Source organism: Myripristis murdjan, chromosome 15 (assembly GCF_902150065.1).
Source record: "Myripristis murdjan chromosome 15, fMyrMur1.1, whole genome shotgun sequence".
In the NCBI taxonomy this organism is placed as follows: Eukaryota; Metazoa; Chordata; class Actinopteri; order Holocentriformes; family Holocentridae; genus Myripristis; species Myripristis murdjan.
Window position 1 is genome coordinate 18,076,795 of NC_043994.1, and position 21,170 is coordinate 18,097,964.

At 40.6% G+C, this 21,170-nt stretch overlaps 2 protein-coding genes across 4 annotated transcripts; both read right to left on the minus strand.

Annotated features, from left to right (window-relative positions):
* Window positions 1–591: 591 nt before the first annotated feature.
* On the minus strand, window positions 592–12,659 carry slf2 (SMC5/6 complex localization factor 2). Of its 3 annotated transcripts, none has more exons than XM_030070744.1 (21): window positions 12,490–12,659; window positions 11,714–11,751; window positions 9,415–9,851; window positions 9,031–9,279; window positions 8,564–8,618; window positions 6,282–7,738; window positions 5,888–5,967; window positions 5,673–5,786; window positions 5,398–5,565; window positions 5,021–5,126; window positions 4,845–4,932; window positions 4,610–4,751; window positions 3,781–3,868; window positions 3,465–3,641; window positions 3,148–3,242; window positions 2,878–2,962; window positions 2,408–2,530; window positions 2,144–2,221; window positions 1,890–1,976; window positions 1,454–1,522; window positions 592–1,259 (listed from the first exon to the last, which is right to left on the minus strand). In XM_030070744.1, the coding sequence occupies exons 1-21, from the start codon at window positions 12,522–12,524 to the stop codon at window positions 723–725; spliced, it is 4,308 nt and encodes a 1,435-aa protein (XP_029926604.1). In that variant the 5' UTR covers window positions 12,525–12,659; the 3' UTR covers window positions 592–722. The 3 variants fall into 3 exon arrangements, with proteins under 3 accessions (XP_029926604.1, XP_029926603.1, XP_029926605.1); XM_030070743.1 differs by having other exon boundaries at window positions 5,888–5,970; XM_030070745.1 differs by lacking the exon at window positions 11,714–11,751 and having other exon boundaries at window positions 5,888–5,970; window positions 12,490–12,625.
* Window positions 12,660–13,316: 657 nt separating this feature from the next.
* Window positions 13,317–17,871, minus strand: LOC115372721 (phosphoglycerate mutase 1). The gene is made up of 4 exons (XM_030070816.1): window positions 17,581–17,871; window positions 16,272–16,546; window positions 15,469–15,649; window positions 13,317–14,649 (listed from the first exon to the last, which is right to left on the minus strand). The coding sequence occupies exons 1-4, from the start codon at window positions 17,717–17,719 to the stop codon at window positions 14,480–14,482; spliced, it is 765 nt and encodes a 254-aa protein (XP_029926676.1). The 5' UTR covers window positions 17,720–17,871; the 3' UTR covers window positions 13,317–14,479.
* Between the last annotated feature and the right edge of the window lie 3,299 nt (window positions 17,872–21,170).

Sequence of the window (21,170 nt, forward strand, 5' to 3'; positions counted from 1 at the left end):
AGCAATCAAGAGTTGCTGAGAAAACAATTTATTAGCTGTGTTTGTAAACTGATGACTTACAGTTAATATACTGGATGCCACTGTAGGATTTGTACATGTAGTATCTATTTTTACTGCTACTGAAAGGTGACATTTTCCCCTGAGTGGAAATGCTTCACATCTCAGACTGCTAAAACAGTGAAAATATACACACCAGGGAGAATCAAAGGAAACATAACCAGTTTTTTCTCACTTACTGAAAAAAGGATTTGTATGTGGTTCTGCATGCCAAGATATCACTAAGCATACCATGTGCATGGCTGGCGGTGTATAACAGGAGTAGCAGTTGAAATGAGATGCTGACACAAGAAGCTGACAGACCAATTCTAACTGAATGAAGGACACATTTAGTGCTGAACATGAATATAAGAACTTCCTCAAACTAACACAGGTTAACACAGGCACTTAACTGCAGTATGTAAACCAAATAGCCCTTGTAATTTATATAGCAATCTACATCAATCCTTTCTTGGTCAGCACTAAGTACACAGAAGATCAGGCCAAAGCCCTTGACACAAATTCTCTTCAGAATGGTAATAAAAACAAAATATACACATATAAATATATATTTTAATTCACTGTGCAAAACAATGTTGGGGGTTAGGGATATATGATGACAGGCAACCAGTGCAAATACAGATTAAGGCAAAACTTATTAAAACCCTGAAAACAAAAAAAAATCCCTATATGGGTAAATGACACGCTGCACCCCAGCTAAGGCAGGAGGTTGGTGTCACACTGCGAGGATCTGTCTCCACCTCAGTGCGCTCTGTCTCTCTCTCCTCAGTGTGAGCACCCTGCAAGTCTGACTCATTGCATCCTGGAGGCTTTATCTCTGGCATCTCTTGGGTCAACTCCTCAAGCATCACCGTTTCCTCTGTTTTCTTTTCCATCTCATCAGTTGTGCTGTCTCCCTCGTCTTCTGTTAGAATTTCCATCACCCACTCCTCTTGATCCTTCCTGATTGGTGTGTCCTTTGTCACCCCTTCATTCGTAATCAAATCCTTCAGAGTAACACAGTCCCCCTCAATCTCCTCATCAGTGGTGGCATCCTTATTTTCTTGACTTCCTTTAACTTCCTCCTCTTCTTCATCCTCCATGGTTGGATCTTGTTCCTCTTCGGCCGAGAACTCTACATCATCGCCCTCCATGTCCTCCTCCCTCTTGTTTCTGCTCCATATATCTCCAGATAAAGGCTTCCAGTAATCATACAGCTGGTCCTACAGAAGGAAATCACCAAAAAATAATTACCAAATCTTAGGTCTTTAGGACATCTGAACTGGACGTATTTTAGTCAACGGTGTACCAGTTGATTAATTGAACATTTATATTCTATGACCATTCTAGACCACACATCTTCTAAAAATTCATAACAACAGGAAGTATGGATGTGACAAAGGTTTGACTACTGTACATGGAGTGGCCTGGTCCTTTGTAGGAGCATCTGCCACTTGGTGTAGATCCTGGCCACCAGGTCCTTCACCTGCAGGGAGAGGACTCATGTTAGACAACAGAGCCGCTAATAATCCACACACAGAGAGCACAACAACTGCACCGCTGGCTCTGTAAAACAAGGCTGCAATGATTTGTCATGTCAGTGTGCCATCAGTGATAGATTAGGCAAATTCATCAAGTCTGCATATTTATAATTGTGTTGGCTCAAGCTGTGGTTTTGTTACAATGACGTTCTCCAATAAAACCTTGATTTATTAATTTCAAATGGTCAATCATCTTTTTTCATGGTGTAAATTGGTTATTTAAATTAATGTAATGAGCAAAACATTAATTCATTTGTAAATTAAATTACCATTCGTTCCGGCCCTACTTGAAAAGATGCACCTTTTACTCACCTTGCTCCGGTACAAACACTTCTCACTCTCTCTGATGTCGCATTTGACGTGCGTTTCCAGCTCAGAGCACAGAAACAGCAGCTGCTCCTGAGGGCCAAGAGAATAAGGATTAACACAGCTTGCATGGGGGAAAGGATATCACTGTCCTCAGATGTTTAAAATCCCTGGCCAAATTAGATGAACATTATGCAGTGGTCGCTGCTCCATGACTTGATAGCGAAAAAGAAAGAGAAAAAAATTAGAGCACAGTGTACCTTCTGATGACCTGGGAAGAATTGAAAATTGGATGCTTCATTTGCCAGGGTCAGAAGGCTGTAGCAGAGGTAGTAGGTCTGAAATCATAAACAGCATTAAACTTACATTAGAAAATTAGCAAATTCTGCAAATATAATCCATTTCAAATACTGTGAATGTGGGATTATTTTACATTGCAACAATGTAAAACAGAGCAGAAAAATCAAAAATTAATGTTTTGATTGAGTTATTTTGAAGTTTCCAGCGGTTAACTGTTTTCATACTTGTTGATCTAGGGTGGCCAGATCTTCTTCTTTCTCCTTCTGTGTCCTGCTGGAGGAACTCAACAGGCCGTGGAGGAGGGTGGATGGCTGCATACGGGGCAGGTACGGCCGCAGGTCAGAGAGCTGGGCAGCACAAACAGCAAGACTTAGAATTACACACGGATCAGAAATCTCTTATGGTGTGAAGAAGGCTAGTAGCTGAAACGTGTTAGCATGTGTTTGCTGCCAAGATGTATTAAGTTACTGTAATGAAGAGTTTAAGAGTTCATTTGTCCTGCAATGAAGAGGTCATTCGTTGAGTGCTGCCTTTCTCTACTGATTGCATATTACGTTTAGAGAGTTATTACACAATGACAGTAACTTCAGTGGGACTCAATAAAATTACCATGACAAGGTAACTGAACACACTGTTAGTACTGGAATCTGAAAGAAACTGCCTAAAATGCACAGGTTACACTCTAACACCTTACCTGAAACTCGCCAGAAGGTTTGTAAGTGCAATTTCCATCTAACAATTTAGAGATCATCGACAGACTGAGATGTCTGCGCAGCCGCCTATACAGACAGAAATACAATCGGTTTATTGCTGCCATTATCAATACAATAAAATTGAAGAATTAAAAAAAAAAACAAAAAAAAAAAACATTGATTGTAAGAGACAAAAATGGAGATGAGCAACTCAGAGAAAGATGATGAGATGAGATAAAGCAAGAGAGAAAGAGAGAGAGAGGAGCTCTTACTTTCCGCGAGTGTTGTCAGGCAGCAGCTGAACCAGCCAGCACATGTTGTGGTGGTCATCTGTCAGGTCAGTGAGGGCCAGACAGATTTTGGGCAGCTAGAGATAAGGGGTTAAAAACAAAACAAAATAAAACACATTACATTCACAAAAGACAGCAAAAAACACTTAAAACACCACTCTACTGTAGCCTTCAAAAAATCAATGATATTATGAGTTAAAGAGCATCAACAACATAATTAAAAAACTATAATCCATCATATTTTCCATATCCATCTGTAAGGCTCAGTATTGAGGAAGCAGAGAAAAGTCTGAACTGACCATGGTGTCCCAGTTCCTGAAGTTGTTGATGATTTTGTGCTGTACAGCGCACAGGTCCATATTGGGTTGGAGGGCGAGCTGCGTGTCCAGGCCCACTCTGCTCACCATGGTCAGCAGCAGCAGCAGCTCATAGTCGCTGTACGCCCGTGTACACAGGCCCATACAGTAAGAGAGGTACTGCAGACGAGGACGGAGGAGATAAGAGGATAAGCCAGCAGTGAATGACTTGAATGAGCAGGCATGCTCCAAAAAACTCTTTCCCTGTCAAACACTCATTCACAGACCTATCAGACATCCATTTCCTATTATGTCTCACCTTGAGAATGTAGGTACAGTTGTGTTCAGGGAAAGTGCATGGTTCCTTTTTGCCAGAGCAACGCTCACTGCTAAAATGGATGTCCTCCCTACACACACAAAAAAATCAACCGGGTGAAATTAAAAGTCTTAATTCAAGTAAAACATTATTATTTCAAATTTTGAATTAGAGCTGGGTAGTAAAGACAAAAAAAAAGAAGCTAGAGTTACCACCTTGCAGGTGTATGCTCTCCAAACCGGGCAAGATACAGTTTACTTCCAAGTCTCTTCAGACTCATGATATTTCCGTGAAGACAATTTAATAAAAGGTATTAAGTGTATTTTGGCAAAATGGAAGTTATCACTATATTCACATCTATGCTTCCAATGAATAATTTTCAGTGAGAAACACACTGTGGTCACTTAGAGACTATTTTTACAGAGGGGTACAGAGGATTGACAGAGAGCTTCATCATGTGGTGCAACAATAATCACCTGAAGCTCAATTTCAGCAAATGAGTTTCCAGTGAGTTTGTGCTGTGATGATAATGGTGCTTTCATAACACGTTTACACAAAAGCAATTTTTGATAAACAAATAATAGTTTAGCTATGATGACCAAGCAGGTAGAGGCAAATGACAGAACTGCTAGAACAGTCTAGCTCTGAAATGCAGCCTTTAACTTAGCTTATTTTAGCTATGTCACAAATTTTAAATCCCAAAATCCGAGACAACATCCAGTGTCTTATCACAATACAAATATAATATTGATATATCGCATAGCCCTAACCTGAATGTTTCAAGACACCAAGCAAAAGAAAGAGGAACCCCATTAGCAAGAAAACTACTTACAAGAGATCTCCCTCTGTGAAGGGTGGCTGAAGGTTTTCAAAGGGGAACAGAGTAACGAAAGGAACTCCCATATTCATCAGGACCAGTGTCACATCTGCCACACTGGGCACCCACACTTCAAACTGCTGGCTCTCATTTTTCACTGAGGAAACATGCACAGAAAAAACACACATTACCTCTAATAGCTATAAGTAACAAAACACAAAAAGGCTTGCCAAACAACACAGACACTGACCAATCTGATAAGCTGCAGTGCAGGCGATGTGACACAGGGCCTGTAGTATCTGTTCGCAGATCATCCTCTCATTGTGGACAGACATCATCTGAAGTAGGCAACAAAGAATCATCAACACAGTGTCAGACATCTGGAGAAACATCTACCAACATGCTACAGGGGTGTATGAGGCCTACCTTAAAAAGGAAACGGGTAACCTGAGTTGGGCAGGGAGAGGAAGAGTTATAAGCTTCCTGGAACAATCCAATACTGACATGTAACCTCAACTGAGCAGGGCTGGACCTGGTGGATGGCAGGGGAACAGAAGGTAGACAATTATAAGTGGAATTCATTCTCCAAAATAGCACCGCTTGTTTTGTAGGAAAAACATGCCTGTTACTGATCTGTGCATTCAGCTAGGTTAGTGCTCCTCTCCCACTGGTTGGCAAAACAGCGTATACATCTTGTATACTTCTCGCAATTCACTACAGCATTAGCAGTTGAACACATCCCCTGTGGCAGTCTGGGCTCTCACATGTATATGCACAAATGCACACAAATAACCACAGCTCACCAAAGTAGTGTTTTCTGTGCTGTCTCCTGAGGATTGACCTGGCATTGTCTGAGCTGCAGCATGTTTTGGTTGAAGATCCGACCAAAGTTCTCCAATTTGAATACTTCCTCTCCTGGATGTAGGTCCCTGATTGCGCTGGACATCAAAGAGAAGCGCTGCAGGAATTCTCTGAGAGAGATGAACAGAGATGTAAAGATAACTGAAGATACAAGGACAGAATCCAAATGAAAAGTTTGGAAGCATGTGTAAATATATGTTCATGCCTGTCTCCTTACTTTTGTTCGGTGGTGATATCATCCTCCTGGTTGTCCTGAGCCTCCTCGTTTTCAGCTATTTTCAACAGATCTTCTTCACAGGCTGTAATAAGTTTTGCCTCAATTTCTTTAGATCTGACAGACAAAAAGAGATGCACAAAGTTAAACCATTGTTTGCTGTTACTCCAGTATGAAAGTGATGTACAACTGGAACGTCATTCTCTTAAGTAAAGTACCTCTTATTGCTGTTTATTTCCTTAAGCATTTGATCCAGGTTGTTCCTGTAGATGCATGGTTTTGTTGTGGATTGCACTGGCTGCTATAGAAAACAGATCAAGACAAAGACACAAGTTGATTTTGATTGGTAGTATAGCCCAGAGTTGACCATGACAGGAATTTTGTCACAGTTAAGAGTTTGATTTCATTAGGAGCACCAGTACTAAATATAAATGCACTGCACTCATGCACCTCAGATAAAGGTGCCCATCAAATGGCATATATTGGTTGCCTTAGAATTGAACAGGACACACCATATCCTGTTAGTGGCTACACAATTAAAGAGAATCCTTAATTCATCAATAATACAACAATCATGAATACAGCAATAAACCCTAAGTGGTTGCAGCTTACAGGTTTAGACTGGTAGCTGGGTTGCCCAGGTGTACTGGGCTCTGAGAGAGCGCCCTTCTCTGGTGTGACTGGAGGTTTAGTGAAGTGCTTCATCATCTCCTGCAAGGACAGCAGCTGCTCGTCCTCACTGCTCTGGGAGCTCTGGGTCAAATCCAAATCTAACTCCAAGCTCAAGTCGAGGTCCAGCTCCACATCCAACGGATCTTCTTCATGCACCTGCTTTCCACTGCCTTCACCTTCCTGCGTGACTAGTGGCACAGGGGAAGAGCAGTGGGATGCTGGTGTGTGTTTGGAGGTAGCAGTGTCTTCCTCAAAAGTGCATTTTCTCACATTCTTTGGGCTGAGAGATGATTTGCAACTCTGATCAGTTTTAACATTCTCAGCACTGATCCGTCTGCCTGAAGAAGAGATAGAGCTGTTTTTGTGTCCAGTGTCTTTGGAAGGAAACATGTTTTCAAGTTTTACCCGCTCCAATATTACAGTTGGTGTGTATATTTCTGGATAAAGTACTGGTGAAATGGAAGAGATTTTAACATCGTGTGCAAAGTGGGAATGCGGTACTGTAGAGTCTGAATTTTGTGTGCTGGAGCTGGTCACTGTGCTGGACGGACAACCCTTGCTTTTGGCCAGGGATTTGTTTTCTCCCCGTTCTATGTTTGTCTTTGATGGTTTGACTACATAGGTCAGGGGATCGGGGGTGAAGAGATCACTTATGTCATCAGGAATTATTCGGGGCTTTCGTGAACGGGCACTCCTGTTTTTGGACTTTTCAGAGTTTGGTTTAATGGCTGGTTTAGGAAGAGTCCTACTGTTGGAGCTTCCACCCTCCTCTATCTTAGGTCTGGTATCATCCTTGACCTGTAAGACTGGAGTACTACGCTGAGTATGACCAGTTTGGTGGTCCAATGGTGTATTATGGGTGCTACCCGTGTCCTTGTGTGGAACCCCCCTACGCTCTATTAAGAACTGTTTTATGGAGTTTAACAGAGTACGTGAACTATCAACTTTCTTCTTGTCCTCATTTCCTTTTTTCACACTTTCATCAGCTGGTTTTGAAGGTGATCTTAACTCCTTCAGCCTCACAGTTTGATCATTCTGAGAGAGTTTCACATACGCTGTCTTTACCCCTAACAATGGTTGTCTGGCCAAATTAGTCATGGATGATGAGTATGACAAGTGGCTGGGTTTGAGTGGAGTTGACAGTGTCGACGGTGCTAACTGGCCGGGCGCTGGTTCTGAGCGTAGATGGACATCTATGGTTTTGGGTGACAGTTCCATGTCTGATGAATGCCTCAACGAAGGCCGAAAAACCGGTGTCAGGCAGGGTAAGTTGCCAGCAGCAGAGTTTGTTGTCTGTGCTAGGACAGAACTTGTGTCCTGCAGACATGGTTTCTTAGTCCTGTTGTCATAGTTTTCAGACTCCCTGTGCCTCTTGAGAGATGAGCAGTTCAAGCCCTCTGGTGGAGAAGAGAGAAAATCACACCAGGAATAATTTTTATTTATCAATAGTCAGTGTTTATTGCAGGTATGTTGTAATATAGATGCTAGAAATTATTTGGATAGCAGGTGAAAATAAAGTTGTGTATCAAATAATTTCTTAAATGCTATATAATCTGCTACCAAAAACCACATGTAGTGAGTCTGTGAAAATGCAACATGATTTCCCTCCCTTTTTTACACAAGAAAGGATGGAAGGAGAAAGAAAAAAAATATGTATCATAATAATTTCTGTCCAATGAAGTCCAACAAATAATCTTTGTTTGTGCTGTTTAGTAACAGTAATGGCTTATTTGTCTGTGGATACTTCTAGTTTATATTTTTTTGTTTAAGGCTTTTATCTGATGCTCTAATCCTTGCGACTAATGACATTTAACAAATGCAGCGGAGGAGTAATTTTAATTGATGGAACACAAGAAATTACAACCAACCAACCAGCAACAAACACTGCAATATTCCTGTGCCCTTTGTACAAGGGCAAGAAACAGAATTCATAGTATAGAAAATAAAGAGCAACAGTGAGCGGTAGAAGTTCTTGAGGTTAAGAGTGAGAGGGAGTATAGCGATATTTCAGTTGTCAGAATCTGTAGAAGCAGTACATCAAAAGTGTAATTCCTAATTCACAGAACTGTTTCATATGAGTTAATGTAAATGAACAAATGGGCCCTATGTAGACAGACATTTTTACTTTTGTTATGTTTTATGCTCATGTCTAAGAACAACAAAACACAAATTCAAAATATGTTACAGTCATCAAAATAAGGGTAAAACTTTGAAAGTATTACCTGGAATTAACTTTTCATTTGAAGGTCTTTGTTTATGTTGTTGGGAACTGTGGTCCTGAAAAAAAAAAGAAAGAAAGAAATGAACTGACTCCTTGAGAAACGGACTGGCCTCTGATCGTTTGACAGCACAATCATGCATTCCACCACAGAGAGTGCTATGTCTGTGCCATGTATTTCTTCAAAAATGTGGAACTAGTTCTTTGAAAGATTTACACATTAGCATGTTGGCAGTCAACTGGCTTAAAGAACACCACAGCTAACAAATACTTTTAAAAAATTATGTTAGACATGTCAGCTAACCAACAGTATTTGTATTCTCAGAAACATACTACCACAACTGAGAACACCAAATTAGACGAGCCCCATTAGTCTGATTTGACTTACAGTGATCATTTTAAAGAGACAGATAATTAAACATCTATTACCAAACCTGAAATGAACAAGCGGCATCATTAAACACACTTTACCTGGCAAGCTACCTCAGGGCTGCACATGGACGCTGAAAGTAAACCACTGTTCCTGCTAGCAGACTGGGTAATCTGAGAGGACTGGCGGCGCCATGGGCGCCACTGGCTGTTTGCTGGTCCCCAGGACTCTGAGTCTGATGAGTGTAGAGGGCGACCTTCCTGACCTGTCCTCGGGGTGAGGGACTGAGGCACAGACTGCCTCTGAAGCTGGACAGCATGTACAGAGTTTCTCACGTCACGGGTTTGAACCTAACACAGAGTAAATGCTTAGAACCATGGCAAGTCAGGACTATGTTACGCACAAAGTATAGGCCAGTCCACTTCTTCACCAACACAAAAACTTCACTAAAGTAAATACAATGTGATAAAAAGGGAAAATGATACCTTGCTTGACTCCTGTTTTTGCGTTACTTCATATCCCCTCCCTGTGATGGGTAAACTGTCTCTGTGATTGGCCAGTTGATCACTCCTGATGGAAGCAGGTGGGGAGTAGTTGCTTATATCCCTCCTGGAACGAGGGTATGAAGGCTGAAGCACTTTGGAAGTCACAGGATTGGACTGGGTCCTTTTTGCCTGAGAATGGATGTGAGCTGGTCTGCTCAGAGCAATCAAAGGGGGACTGACTGGTCCTGGGGGCTGAGGAGGGTGTTGCGGAGGACCCGGTCTAGCCCTATGGCACAACTCAGGGCTCTGCAGAGGTAACATTCTCCTGGGCAGGGGGTGTGGCTGCCGGTTCGGAACCTGAGAGGGCCGCATGGGAGTCTCATTGATATAAGAAGCTGACGGGGACTGAGAGCACCGCTGGTGAGGGAAGTCCTTCACTGAAATTAAGAAGAAAACATGATTGTATAACATGCTGATGGATTCTGGAATATTTTGTGTTGTCATGTTTGAATCGGGTTGAACAAATTTGTTCTCGTAGTTGGATTTATCTTGGTAAAGAATGTTGATTTGCTTAGCTTGTATGGTCCCGCCAAACTACTCATATTTTTCAAGTGTTTTGCTTATGGTCAAGGGGGGTGGCATCACATAAGATTTGGTCTGGTGCTGCTCAGTAAGAGCAGGACAGCAAATTAACTTCCTACTTACCTAACCATCCCCAAACATTTTTAAATACTACACCTAGCATAAGAATTAAAAGTCACCCATGTCCTCTGATTCAAAGTCCTATGAAATGTTTGTAGCATTTTCAGGCCATCTGCCAAATATGGAGAGAAAACAGACCTTCTGATAAATAGCAGGTATCCATTTTCCACTTATCAACAATAAATGCAACAATGAAAAATGTTATTTTGCACGTCAAACTGCACTGAAATGCCCCCAAATGATTTCCCAACAGGCAATGGCTCAGTGTTGCCTGTTAAGTCATGCACACTGTCTGCAATTTACCTTGCAGTAATCCTTTCTATCTTGGTAGTGTAACATATGCTTCTGGCATGTTACATTAAATTCATAATTTGAGGTTTAAATGTTTACTATGTCTGTGAACAAAATCTTGTCATATATGTGATTTATTTTAATAGTTATAAAGTGTATATATTTGTGTTGTATACATATTTTGTTGTTATTTTATATTTAATACTAGGCTAAACGGTATCAAAGGTAACGATGCAGCTATAAAAGCCCATCACTGGGGGAACAAGTTAGATCGAGCTTGTATCCCCCAGGTGACTCTGTGGCTGTTAAATGAGAAGCTGTAAATATTAATATACAGCCTATCTGAAGGAGACAGTAATGGTGTTGACATCCAGAGTGATTACCTATGTGTAACCAGATCCACCATTATCAGTAGTCTCTTTATCTCTTTGTGTGATTTGCAAAAGAAGTCTTAGACCCTGTTCAAGGTTTTACTGTTGGCCCTATAACTTTTTCAGTTAATGGTTATTGAGCTTGGGCACAGAAACCATTAATTAGAATTGTAAATTTCCTTTGATTCTTTTATGGTGAATATTTTAACTCAGACCAGGCTTTTATCCCCCAGATCCTGAAGTGCTTGTAAGCAATAAACAGATCATCACTGAATCAGCATTGGAGCTGTGTCTCTTCAATGGAGGAACTAACGCTAACCGCCACCTGTCAGTCCACCACCATCACCAAAACACAACGCAAAGACTGCTGGCTGTCACCACCATCAGTAATGTCAAACAAATTCAATGGGGGTTTCATAAACTGTAGAAATATCTAGTCAAGAGAGAGACTGGCCCCTGTTACAGCGCAGCAGAAACAATGGGTCTTCTCACTGTTATGTTATTGAAGAAAGGATACTAAAAGACAACACCCACCCCAGCCACAGCCTGTTCACCCCGCTGCCATCAGGCAAAAGATACAGAAGTATCCGCTGCCGTACCACCGGACTACAGAGCAGGCTGTGAGACTACTAAATGCACCATCTGCACTCCTTCATGTTTAATAATTTTATTTTCTATACAATCAATTAATCAATCAAGAGGGAACCACACTTTAATTTCATTATTCAACCTGTTGTATAATGACCAATAAACTTCCTTGTATCGTGCATATTTATTTATTCTTCTTGTGAGAAGCCAGATCACTTTCTTCCCATACCCACTGTTATTTTTCCCAGGCGACTGAACTTGTTTAAAATGCTCGTGTTTACTTACAGCAGTATGTTACGCCTGTCAATGTACAGACCGTCAATGCAGCGTTTGACATTTCAACCCACCTTTATTCCTCGGAGATAAATAATCTGGGAGTATTCCTCTGTAAAAAAGCGAGAAAGGGGGCATCGGTAATTGTTTCAATTTTAGGGATAACCACTGCTACAGTCCCCCACTGGCAGTTTGCAAGTACAAGAGAAGGACGTGTTTCGGGGCTGTGACACACCTTGATCTGGTTTTACAGTTAGCCTGCTACACCTGCTGATTCGAGTCTAAAGTTAGGTGACTACCAATCAGACGACGCGAGGTGTCAACACGGGGAGGCTTGTTCCTGACTGTTTTGAAGCCCGGGGCAGGGCAGCGATGTTAAACATCATTGTTAGATTATTAGCATGGTTAGCAAAGATTTGACGAGACATCTTTTGCATTTGTTCCTGGGAATCTTGGTGATAAAGATTCTGATAAAGTTTACAGCAATTAATTAAAACATCCGTGACGTATAATAACAACTGACGTTACTGCCTGAGGTTAGCATAACGTTTGCTAGCTAACTAGCCACTGTAGCATCACAACTGGCAATGTCGCATTAGCTTAGCAGGGACACCCCGGGTATGACTTGCTTTATATTGAGCTAGTTTAATAACAACAATGCAGTGCTGTTAACTACCTTTACCGACCCGGTCCCATCTCCTGTGGATAAACAGGGTGATCTTAGCGACAGTGACTATTATTCGTTAGCCAGAGCAGTTAGTTGTTCCAGGAAATGCAGCGTGCTAGTTAGCTAGCTGGAACGCCTGTAACCTAGCAATGGAAAGCAAACTCGTCGTTTAAAATGTCTTACTGTCGGTTTCCTTGATTTTCTGTTGTTTTTCTCATTTTGGGTCTGTGGCATGCCGGCTGGCTACTACTAAACAACAACAGCGCTGAAAACGGACTTGAGCAAGAAAATGTTGTGTTGGAACACAAACTTATCCCGCCCGCAGCAAGCCAGTCGCATCAGCTGGCGTCAAAGCGAACTGCATTGTGGGACCTGGAGTCCACTATTTCCATTTAAATGAGTAGTCCACCGACATGGATTTTATTGTAGACATTTTCCAGATAAAAAAAATTACCATTGCCCTTTTTTTGTGGTCATTGCTTCTTATGACCAAGGAAAATACAGTCGCCACTGATTAGCATCATTTGGTACTGCTGGTACATTTTGTTCCTACAATTAATAGCCTAATATTTGGATCTTTTAGGGAAAATAGCCTGGTTTTGTGGAATAACAATGTAAGATAAATTATGAAGGCATTCCCTTATAAGTGATGGGATCAGAGAGCAAGACTTTTCTTCATAAATGTTATGAAATCACAACTGAAAACTATTTATTACTGAAAACAATGTTTTTGATCATTAGTATTTGCTTAAGCTGATACTATATTGGCTCCTGATACTTTAAAGTTTATGTTTATATAAATTGGTCAATCAGCTCAGAAAGGCTACCTCAATTCCTTCAATAAGTAGCCTGTGAGCCAAGGTAGGCTGTTTGACTTAAGATTTGGCATTAACATTTAAAAATAAACATAACATTTATATCTATTGACTGTAGCGTAATTTAACTATTGATCCGGTGTCACATTAAGTAGTCAGTAAAATACCAAGAAAGTAATTAATCCAGAAATCACATCATATTTGCACATCATTGCATATTTATTATTTCACAGGTTTCAGCAGACATTTAACCAACACATGGGTTTAACTAAACATCATACCAATTGGAAAATTACGGCAACAGCATCATACCGTCCCATATCCAGCTTTCACACATTCTTAGACCACTGATGTAACTGTATGTCATTGTGGGTCCAGCTGTGGGAATTCCTGTAGGAAGAGGTTCTGGAGGCACATCAATACAATAAGACCAAAACTTTAAGTCAGGCCAGTGTGGTCAGAGTGGACTTGATTGATTCAGTGTTAACTACATATACTGAAAAGTCATGTTTCATTTTGGTTATGTGAAAGTGATGGATTCTTATCAAAATAATGGGGCTGACACTTACACAGTGCATGCTAGTAGCAATGCGGTATCACTAAAAAGACAGGCTTCTTCAATAAAACACTGAGCAAATGGATTCCAAGACACACCACAGATGGCAACACCATATAAGGACACACAGTACAAGTGCCAATCATAGACAGAGGAAGTAAGACAAAGGGACTGCTTTGCTATAGGTCTCAAGAGATTGCAAACATGCATTCATGCCTTGAAGCAACGTATGAATGAGATGCCTTAGAATGTCAAATGAAAAATGACTTGGTCCCTTTTATGATAAACTGCTAAAAAAATCGAATTGTCATACAAAAATCACAAAGTGAGTTAAATAAATTAATCCTTAAAATGGACTATTGTATCACATTAGTTGTCTGATTAAACAAATAACAGTAAATTAAAAAATACTTTCTTCTTTATTAAAACTAATCTATTAGTAGAAGGCCTATGTACTCAAAGAGGTCAAGTAGTCAGTTTGATGAGCAAAACTGATATCAGCAAAGCCTATACTTATTAGTTCTTTGATGCCTTCTAAACAGTTGTAATTATAATGGGCCATTTTAGGAAAAGGTATTTACAATCTCTTGAGAGCTGTAGTCCTACTGGCCCTGCTCAATCTCTATAGTCCCTGCACTGTGTTGCTAGAGTGAGGTTGCCTTTGACACCAGTCGTTATGCACCGGTTTATTACCAGCCCAAAATAAATTAGGATTTAGGTAAAAAAAACACCAATCCTAGACCAGTTGTTCAGGACAACCAACACTATGATACACAGAGTGGGGCTTGAGCTTTCCCTTGATCTACTTCTTAGCCTTTCCCTGGGCAGCCACGGCCTCCATGGCTTTGCGTACTGTCTCCTCGTCTCCCAGGAACTGCATGGGCTTCACGGGCTTCAGGTTTTTGTCCAGCTCGTACAAGATGGGGATGCCTGTGGGCAGGTTCAGCTCCATGATGGCCTCCTCTGACATCCCTGCAGGTGGCAGCACACATACAGATATATATTATATATAGAGAGAGAGGGTAGACACTGAGCGCTTGCAGCTTGCTCAGTTAGAGACTTGTTGCCATTGGATGAGCACAACTTTTACCAACAGAGGCAGTGAAGCTGCAGTAAGAACAACAATCATAAATTATATTTTGGCAAATTATCTTAATCTCTAATTATCTAAGACTTGTCCTTGGATAAATATTCCTATTTGTTATTAAATGAAACAATAATCTGACCAACAATGTTGTAACAAATGATCTCAGTGCACGTCTTTATGCCAAAAACAGCACTGTCATGACAACAGAGAGGTGTTTTCAAAATTATAAGGCAAGAAAACCTGTATTTCCAAAGATAAAATTGGCAGGCTGGAAAAACCTTGTGTTGAAACCTTTACTTTTCAAAATACACAGGATAATTTTGAATATCACAAAAGTGGGTACAGACAAGACTAAAAAAATTCAACCACTCACACAATTTGATAAGAGCTAGATTGAAACCAGTAATTATTCTAGCTCAGACTTATCCATTCATGTACCTGGCTGCACTGTCTAAAAATCTAACAATAAAAATATCAGTATAACACTAATAATGAATGACTCTTCCCTGGACTATTTTGGGAAACATTTAACTGCTCCCTTGCCTTAAAAATATTTCTCCATCAACTTCTCACATTTGGGTGGAACTGAGGCTTTAAGGTAAATACTAGAGGGGTAGAATTGTATCATCTACTAAATCAGTGATGAGAAGCAAGACCTAAGAATTCGAATAAGCTCTGGATTTGTGTTTGACAGCATCACCTACCCTCCAGGTGCTTGACGATGCCCCTCAGACTGTTTCCATGGGCAGCGATGAGCACCCTCTTTCCCTGTTTGATCTGAGGGGCGATCTCTTCGTTCCAGAAGGGCAGCGCACGTGCAATGGTGTCTTTCAGACTCTCACAGGAGGGAAGCTGGTCCTCAGTCAGGTCTGCATAACGACGATCCTACAAAGAGGACAGTCTCAGTATGTAAAATAAATCTCAAAGAGAGTCCTGATGCAGGTTCATGTGCAAGCCCTGACTTGAGTGCCAAAAAGTGACTCTTTAAACCAATGGGATGACAGCTCTGTCTGATTTCACACAGTCACATTAAATAACCAGCTACTTTCTGTTCCATTAATACAATTTCACAACTAATCAACTTGTGAGTGGCTCTGTCTATGAAAGGAGACTTTTATCAGGTTGGTACCATCTTGACTGAACTTTGAACTTGGACCCAAAATACGTATATCTCCTCAGTCACATATTAACTAATCTTGAACACAACATAGAATAGTATTAGTGCTGAGGCTAACAGGGACCACTTTGACCGTGTGTATAACAGCTGCCAGGTTTTATTTGCACCATGCCTTAACACAGAATCCCCAAGACGTACTAATTTCTGCTTATTTCCATGCACAACTACAGAGGCCAGTTTTAAACATACCTCCTCGTTGTTACACCTGTGGGTAAAAGTTGATGAGGTTGCTTAATTTGTATATAATCACTGCATCACAGGCCAACTGTTCAATGCTAACTCCCTTTCTTAAGTATGAGAGGCCTTACTGAAGCAGAGACAGTGTCCTACCTTGCTGATGATGGAGTAGAAGTCATGGTCTGGGCCCATGACGGGAGGAGGGATGTCATACGAGCGCCTCCAGATCTTCACCTGTGCCTCTCCGTGTTTGGCGGCTGTCTCTGCCTTGTTCAGCCCCGTCAGGCCGCCGTAATGGCGCTCGTTGAGCCTCCAGGTCCGGTGCACTGGTACCCACATCTGGTCGATGCCATCCAGCACCAGCCACAGGGTTCGGATGGCTCGCTTCAGCACAGAGGTGTAGCATATGTCGAACTCATAGCCAGCGTCTGCAAGGTTCAAAGACCATAAGAAACCAGTGTTAAAATAACAGCATAACCTGAATGTGATTTTTAAAGAAAAAAAAAGTACCCTTGGATACTCTTCTAATGTTTAGAAATCATCAGTCTGTTATGTTAAATGCATGAAATTTGGTGTCTCCACTTTCTCTTAATCTGCCTTTTCCACTCGCACTTCATTTAGGGATTTCCTCCATTTCCCAGAATACATTTTGACAACCCCATAACAATGTGCCTGAACTTGTTGCATTCACCAGCATTTTTTTGTAAGTATAGTTGTGGAGACAACAATAGCAGTAACAACAATGTAGTAAAAACAAAAGATTGAATTTTCCTTTAATCCAGAATCCAGCTTGATTTATAGCTGTATTACCTTATGGTCTATTGGGTGTATTATCTCTGCCTTTTTCCTAATAAAATTGTGGAAGATCATTGCAATAAAGCAGTCTAGAAGAAACCCTTGCTTTCTGACTTTCCATTGTAAGTGCAGGGAATATAGTCATGTCAGCATCTGGTCAGGGAATTTGAAAAATACACCACCAAATACCAACATGGACCCCAAAATGCTTATGTTTCAGAAAAGATTTTTGTTTTAATATACCATTACCCAGGCATTCCTGGTGTTGGATCAGGAAGGCATGGTGACCGGATTACGTAAGGGCTCTGTACACTCTCCCTGGGAAATTCCTATGAGAAAAAAACTGCATGCTGCACAATGTGAATAGGCTACAGCAACACAAGTGCATCGTCAAGGCATCACGTCCTGGTCTGCACGTCCTCGCATCCTGCAGAAACCCATGACAGTTTCTCTCAACGCCGCTCACTGGTCGGCATATTAAAACAGGGGCGGTCCGGTGAACGGCCAGTCACGTGGAGACGGAAAGGCGGACCGGAGTGATACGATCCCCCATCCGTACACTGACTGCGGGCAAAGGCGATTACGCAACCTGATGCACCATTCAGAGGGTTTGAATTATTCCAGAGATTTTACAGTCGATAATAAAGTGAGAAAAGGCAGTACTCACCTTTCAGAGCCTGCCCTCCTCGCCTCGCCTCCTTCTCCCCGGTTTCGCTCAAATCAGCATCAAACCAGCCGCAGAAGCGATTCTCCTGGTTCCAGTTGCTCTCTCCGTGGCGAATTAAAACCAGCTTGTAGGCAGCCATGGCGAAAATCCGTCAGGGTCTTTTGCTTTAATGTGGAAGGAGGAAAAAAATCAGTTAACCAGCTATGAGAATAATGAGCGGTGGATGGCCAGGGGAAACTCTCCACCACAAGCGACCAGGCTGCAGCTTCTCTGTCAAACCCGGTGAGGAGTTTTTGTCCTGTGGATTGGTTACTGCCTCGCTTCCTGGTTTTCTCATCCAATGACAATCCGCCCAAGCAATTTCTCTTTTGTTTCTCCACCAATGGCAGTGGTGGGCGTCAGTAACCGGGACAGTCACTGTCCCCTGACCTTCATACATTGCACTGTAGGCTATTGACTTTTTCATTGTCCATTAATTTGTTAGTTTGACCCTTATTCTTCTTCAGTCATGATGTGTGAGTATGGAAACCAGAGGCGAAGGAGCAGCGAGAGATGGTGAGCCATAATCGCAAGCCAGCAATCAACTTGTTGCACACATCAGTACTGTCAGCCAGCAACTTTTAATGCAATGGGGCAAAGGATCTGTATTTTATCCTATATGCCGTTTCTAATTTATCTTAATTTTTACTTTTTGTATCATTACAATGACTATATTTCTCATTTCTTGACAACAACCAAGTCATGTGGGCCTTCTCTGCAGAAAATGGCAAGACACAACTTTCATTGATAAACAGCAGCTCTGACTATAACATGAACTGTTAATGCAAAATTACATGAATTAGCTTTGTTTTCATCTTTCTGCCTTCGGTGTGTTTTGATGTTAATGCATATGTATTATGAATGTGTTAGAAGCAAGTGTTATAAAGAATATTACATATAATAGACCAAATAGACCATTACAGCAGGGGGAACACATCCTGACAGCTTGGAGTATTACTGTCAGATACAGTTCCCCCTCTGTTCAGTATGAAACCAGGCTCACACAACTCTCAAATTCATACTGCTGATTAGTTTGCCCACAACAGGTAAAGGTCCTGTGATTTTCAGCTTGAGCTGTGTTGTGTATTATAAGTAAGAGATGCACTGTTGAGCCTGCAGATGTTGCATGGTGCCTTCGGGCTACCTGAAACCAAACATCTTAACAAGAACCTAGGCTGTTTTTTCATCTGCATGGGGCACCACTGCTAAATGAAATGAATCTGGCTTTCCATGCACGGATGGTTGCTTTCCTACACAATAGTGAATGGCTTAGTCAGTTTGTCAAGCTGCTGTTGAGTTGCTACTTGCCAATTAGCTCAGAGCGGTCTTTGGTTCCGGAGGTTGCAGGTTCGAGCCTCAACTGGTGCAGAATCCACATTGTAATGTGAATGTCTTAATCATGTGCTCCAAATTGCCTGAGTGTGACTGATCACTGAGCAGCACCTTCCTAAAAATGCCTGGACCCGACCCATCACTGCGCAGCAGCTGTAATTGTACATATATTTCCAATACATGTTCCCATATAATTGGAATGCCACAGATCATGTATTTATAAATATATTAACCCAGTGTTCATCACATAAATCTAAATACATTATGGAGGATTTTTATACATATAAAAATCAATGTATTATGGGAAATGAACACATATGTTTCTATTGTATATTTGCAATATCTGAAATGTGCAATTACTGCTGTATTATTCCATATATTGACATATATTACAATATATTGATGCAATATATAAATATATGCAAAATATATGATTCACCTATATATTATACCATTTATTACTAAGACATTTTCAAATATATAATATATTTCTATACATTGTTGTTCATATATTAAATATAATATATTCTACATTACCATATATCTCATTTAATATATTGGTAAATATATTTTCTTTCCATAAGGGGTATTACTGTCAGATACTGTTCCTCCTCTGTTCAATATGAAACCAAGCTCACACAACTCTCAAATTCATACTGCTGATTAGTTTGCCCACAACAAGTAAAAGTCCTGTGATTTTCAGCATGATATCATTAAAATAGGCCATTACAGCAGGGGAACGCATCCTGACAGCTTGGAGTATTACTGTCAGATACAGTTCCCCCTCTGTTCAATATGAAACCAGGCTCACACAACTCTCAAATTCATACTGCTGATTAGTTTGCCCACAACAGGTAAGTCCTGTGATTTTCAGCTTTATATTATTAAAATTGACCATTACAGCAGGGAGAACGCATTCTGACAGCTTGGAGTATTACTGTCAGATAGCAACAAGGACGAGGTGACTTTTAACACACCTCTCATGAGGCTCTCTTATGCCTAGACACACACAAACACACACACACACACACATGCACACAAACGCACAAGCACATACATATACATACACGTGCGCGCACACACACACACACACACACACACACAAACAATACACATTATTTTACATCCGAGCAATTTCACTTTACAGTGACTGTTAGTTGTTAATATGCTGTTGTGGTTGTTTTTACTTTAGATTAATAAAACTCAATTCAACTGCAATTTGTATCTGGTGTCCTTCCTATGGTTACAAAATGAAATATAATGCTAATGGAAAGTCCTATACATTGAATTTGAGAGTAAACAACTATTTATATGTACAGCTGTATTTGTCCCTTCAACCCCGTTACCATCTTCAACCCCGTTATGGTAGTCTCATCCCCGTCACACCTACATTTTCATATATTATTTTCTAAAAACGTTGAAAAAATAATTTTATGTTTTTGACTTTTGTCTAAAATATTGAGAGCTATCATATGATCATTGATTTTGATTACAATTCTTCAGTTAAACTAAATTTTTGATGAAAAATGACAGGAGTGCTTTCACTTATTAGTTACATTTCAGGGTTTAAGAGAGCAAAAATGTGTGATTTTATGTAATTTTTCTATTTAAAATTATTGAATTAGTATGGGGGACATCTGGTTAATGTAAAAATATTGATTTCTTTAGAAATACATTTTATGATAATATTCAGAGAGCCTCCATAGTGTACATAACGGGGTTGAAGAATTACAGTGACCACATCTTGAAATAATGTTGAACAATAAAAGAAAACTAATGCCTGAGATGGGAAAAAAGTGTTCTTCTGATAGTTAAATATATCCTTAATGATGTGGGATATACATAGGAATAATACATTTTGGTTAAAAATGTGAAAATATCAATTCTAACCATTCTCATGGAATGACTCATATATTTTTTTAATTCCACGTGTTAGCCTGTAGCATGTATGAATCCAACAATTAATCAAATGACCAAAATTAGAATTATGGGCGTTTGAAACAGCAGTGAAGAGCAAAATAAAAACTCACATTATGGGCTTATGTTTCAGCTCAGACAGGCATTTTTGTCGCTTAAATTGAATGGGTGATGCTACAGCCCTTTCCAAGACTGTGAATCATCCTCTTCCATCCGCTCCATAAAAGAAGGCGGGGCGTCGCGGAGGCAGGGAGCTTATTGGCCAATAGCTGCTCGTGTATTCTGAGTGGGCGGGGTCTGTA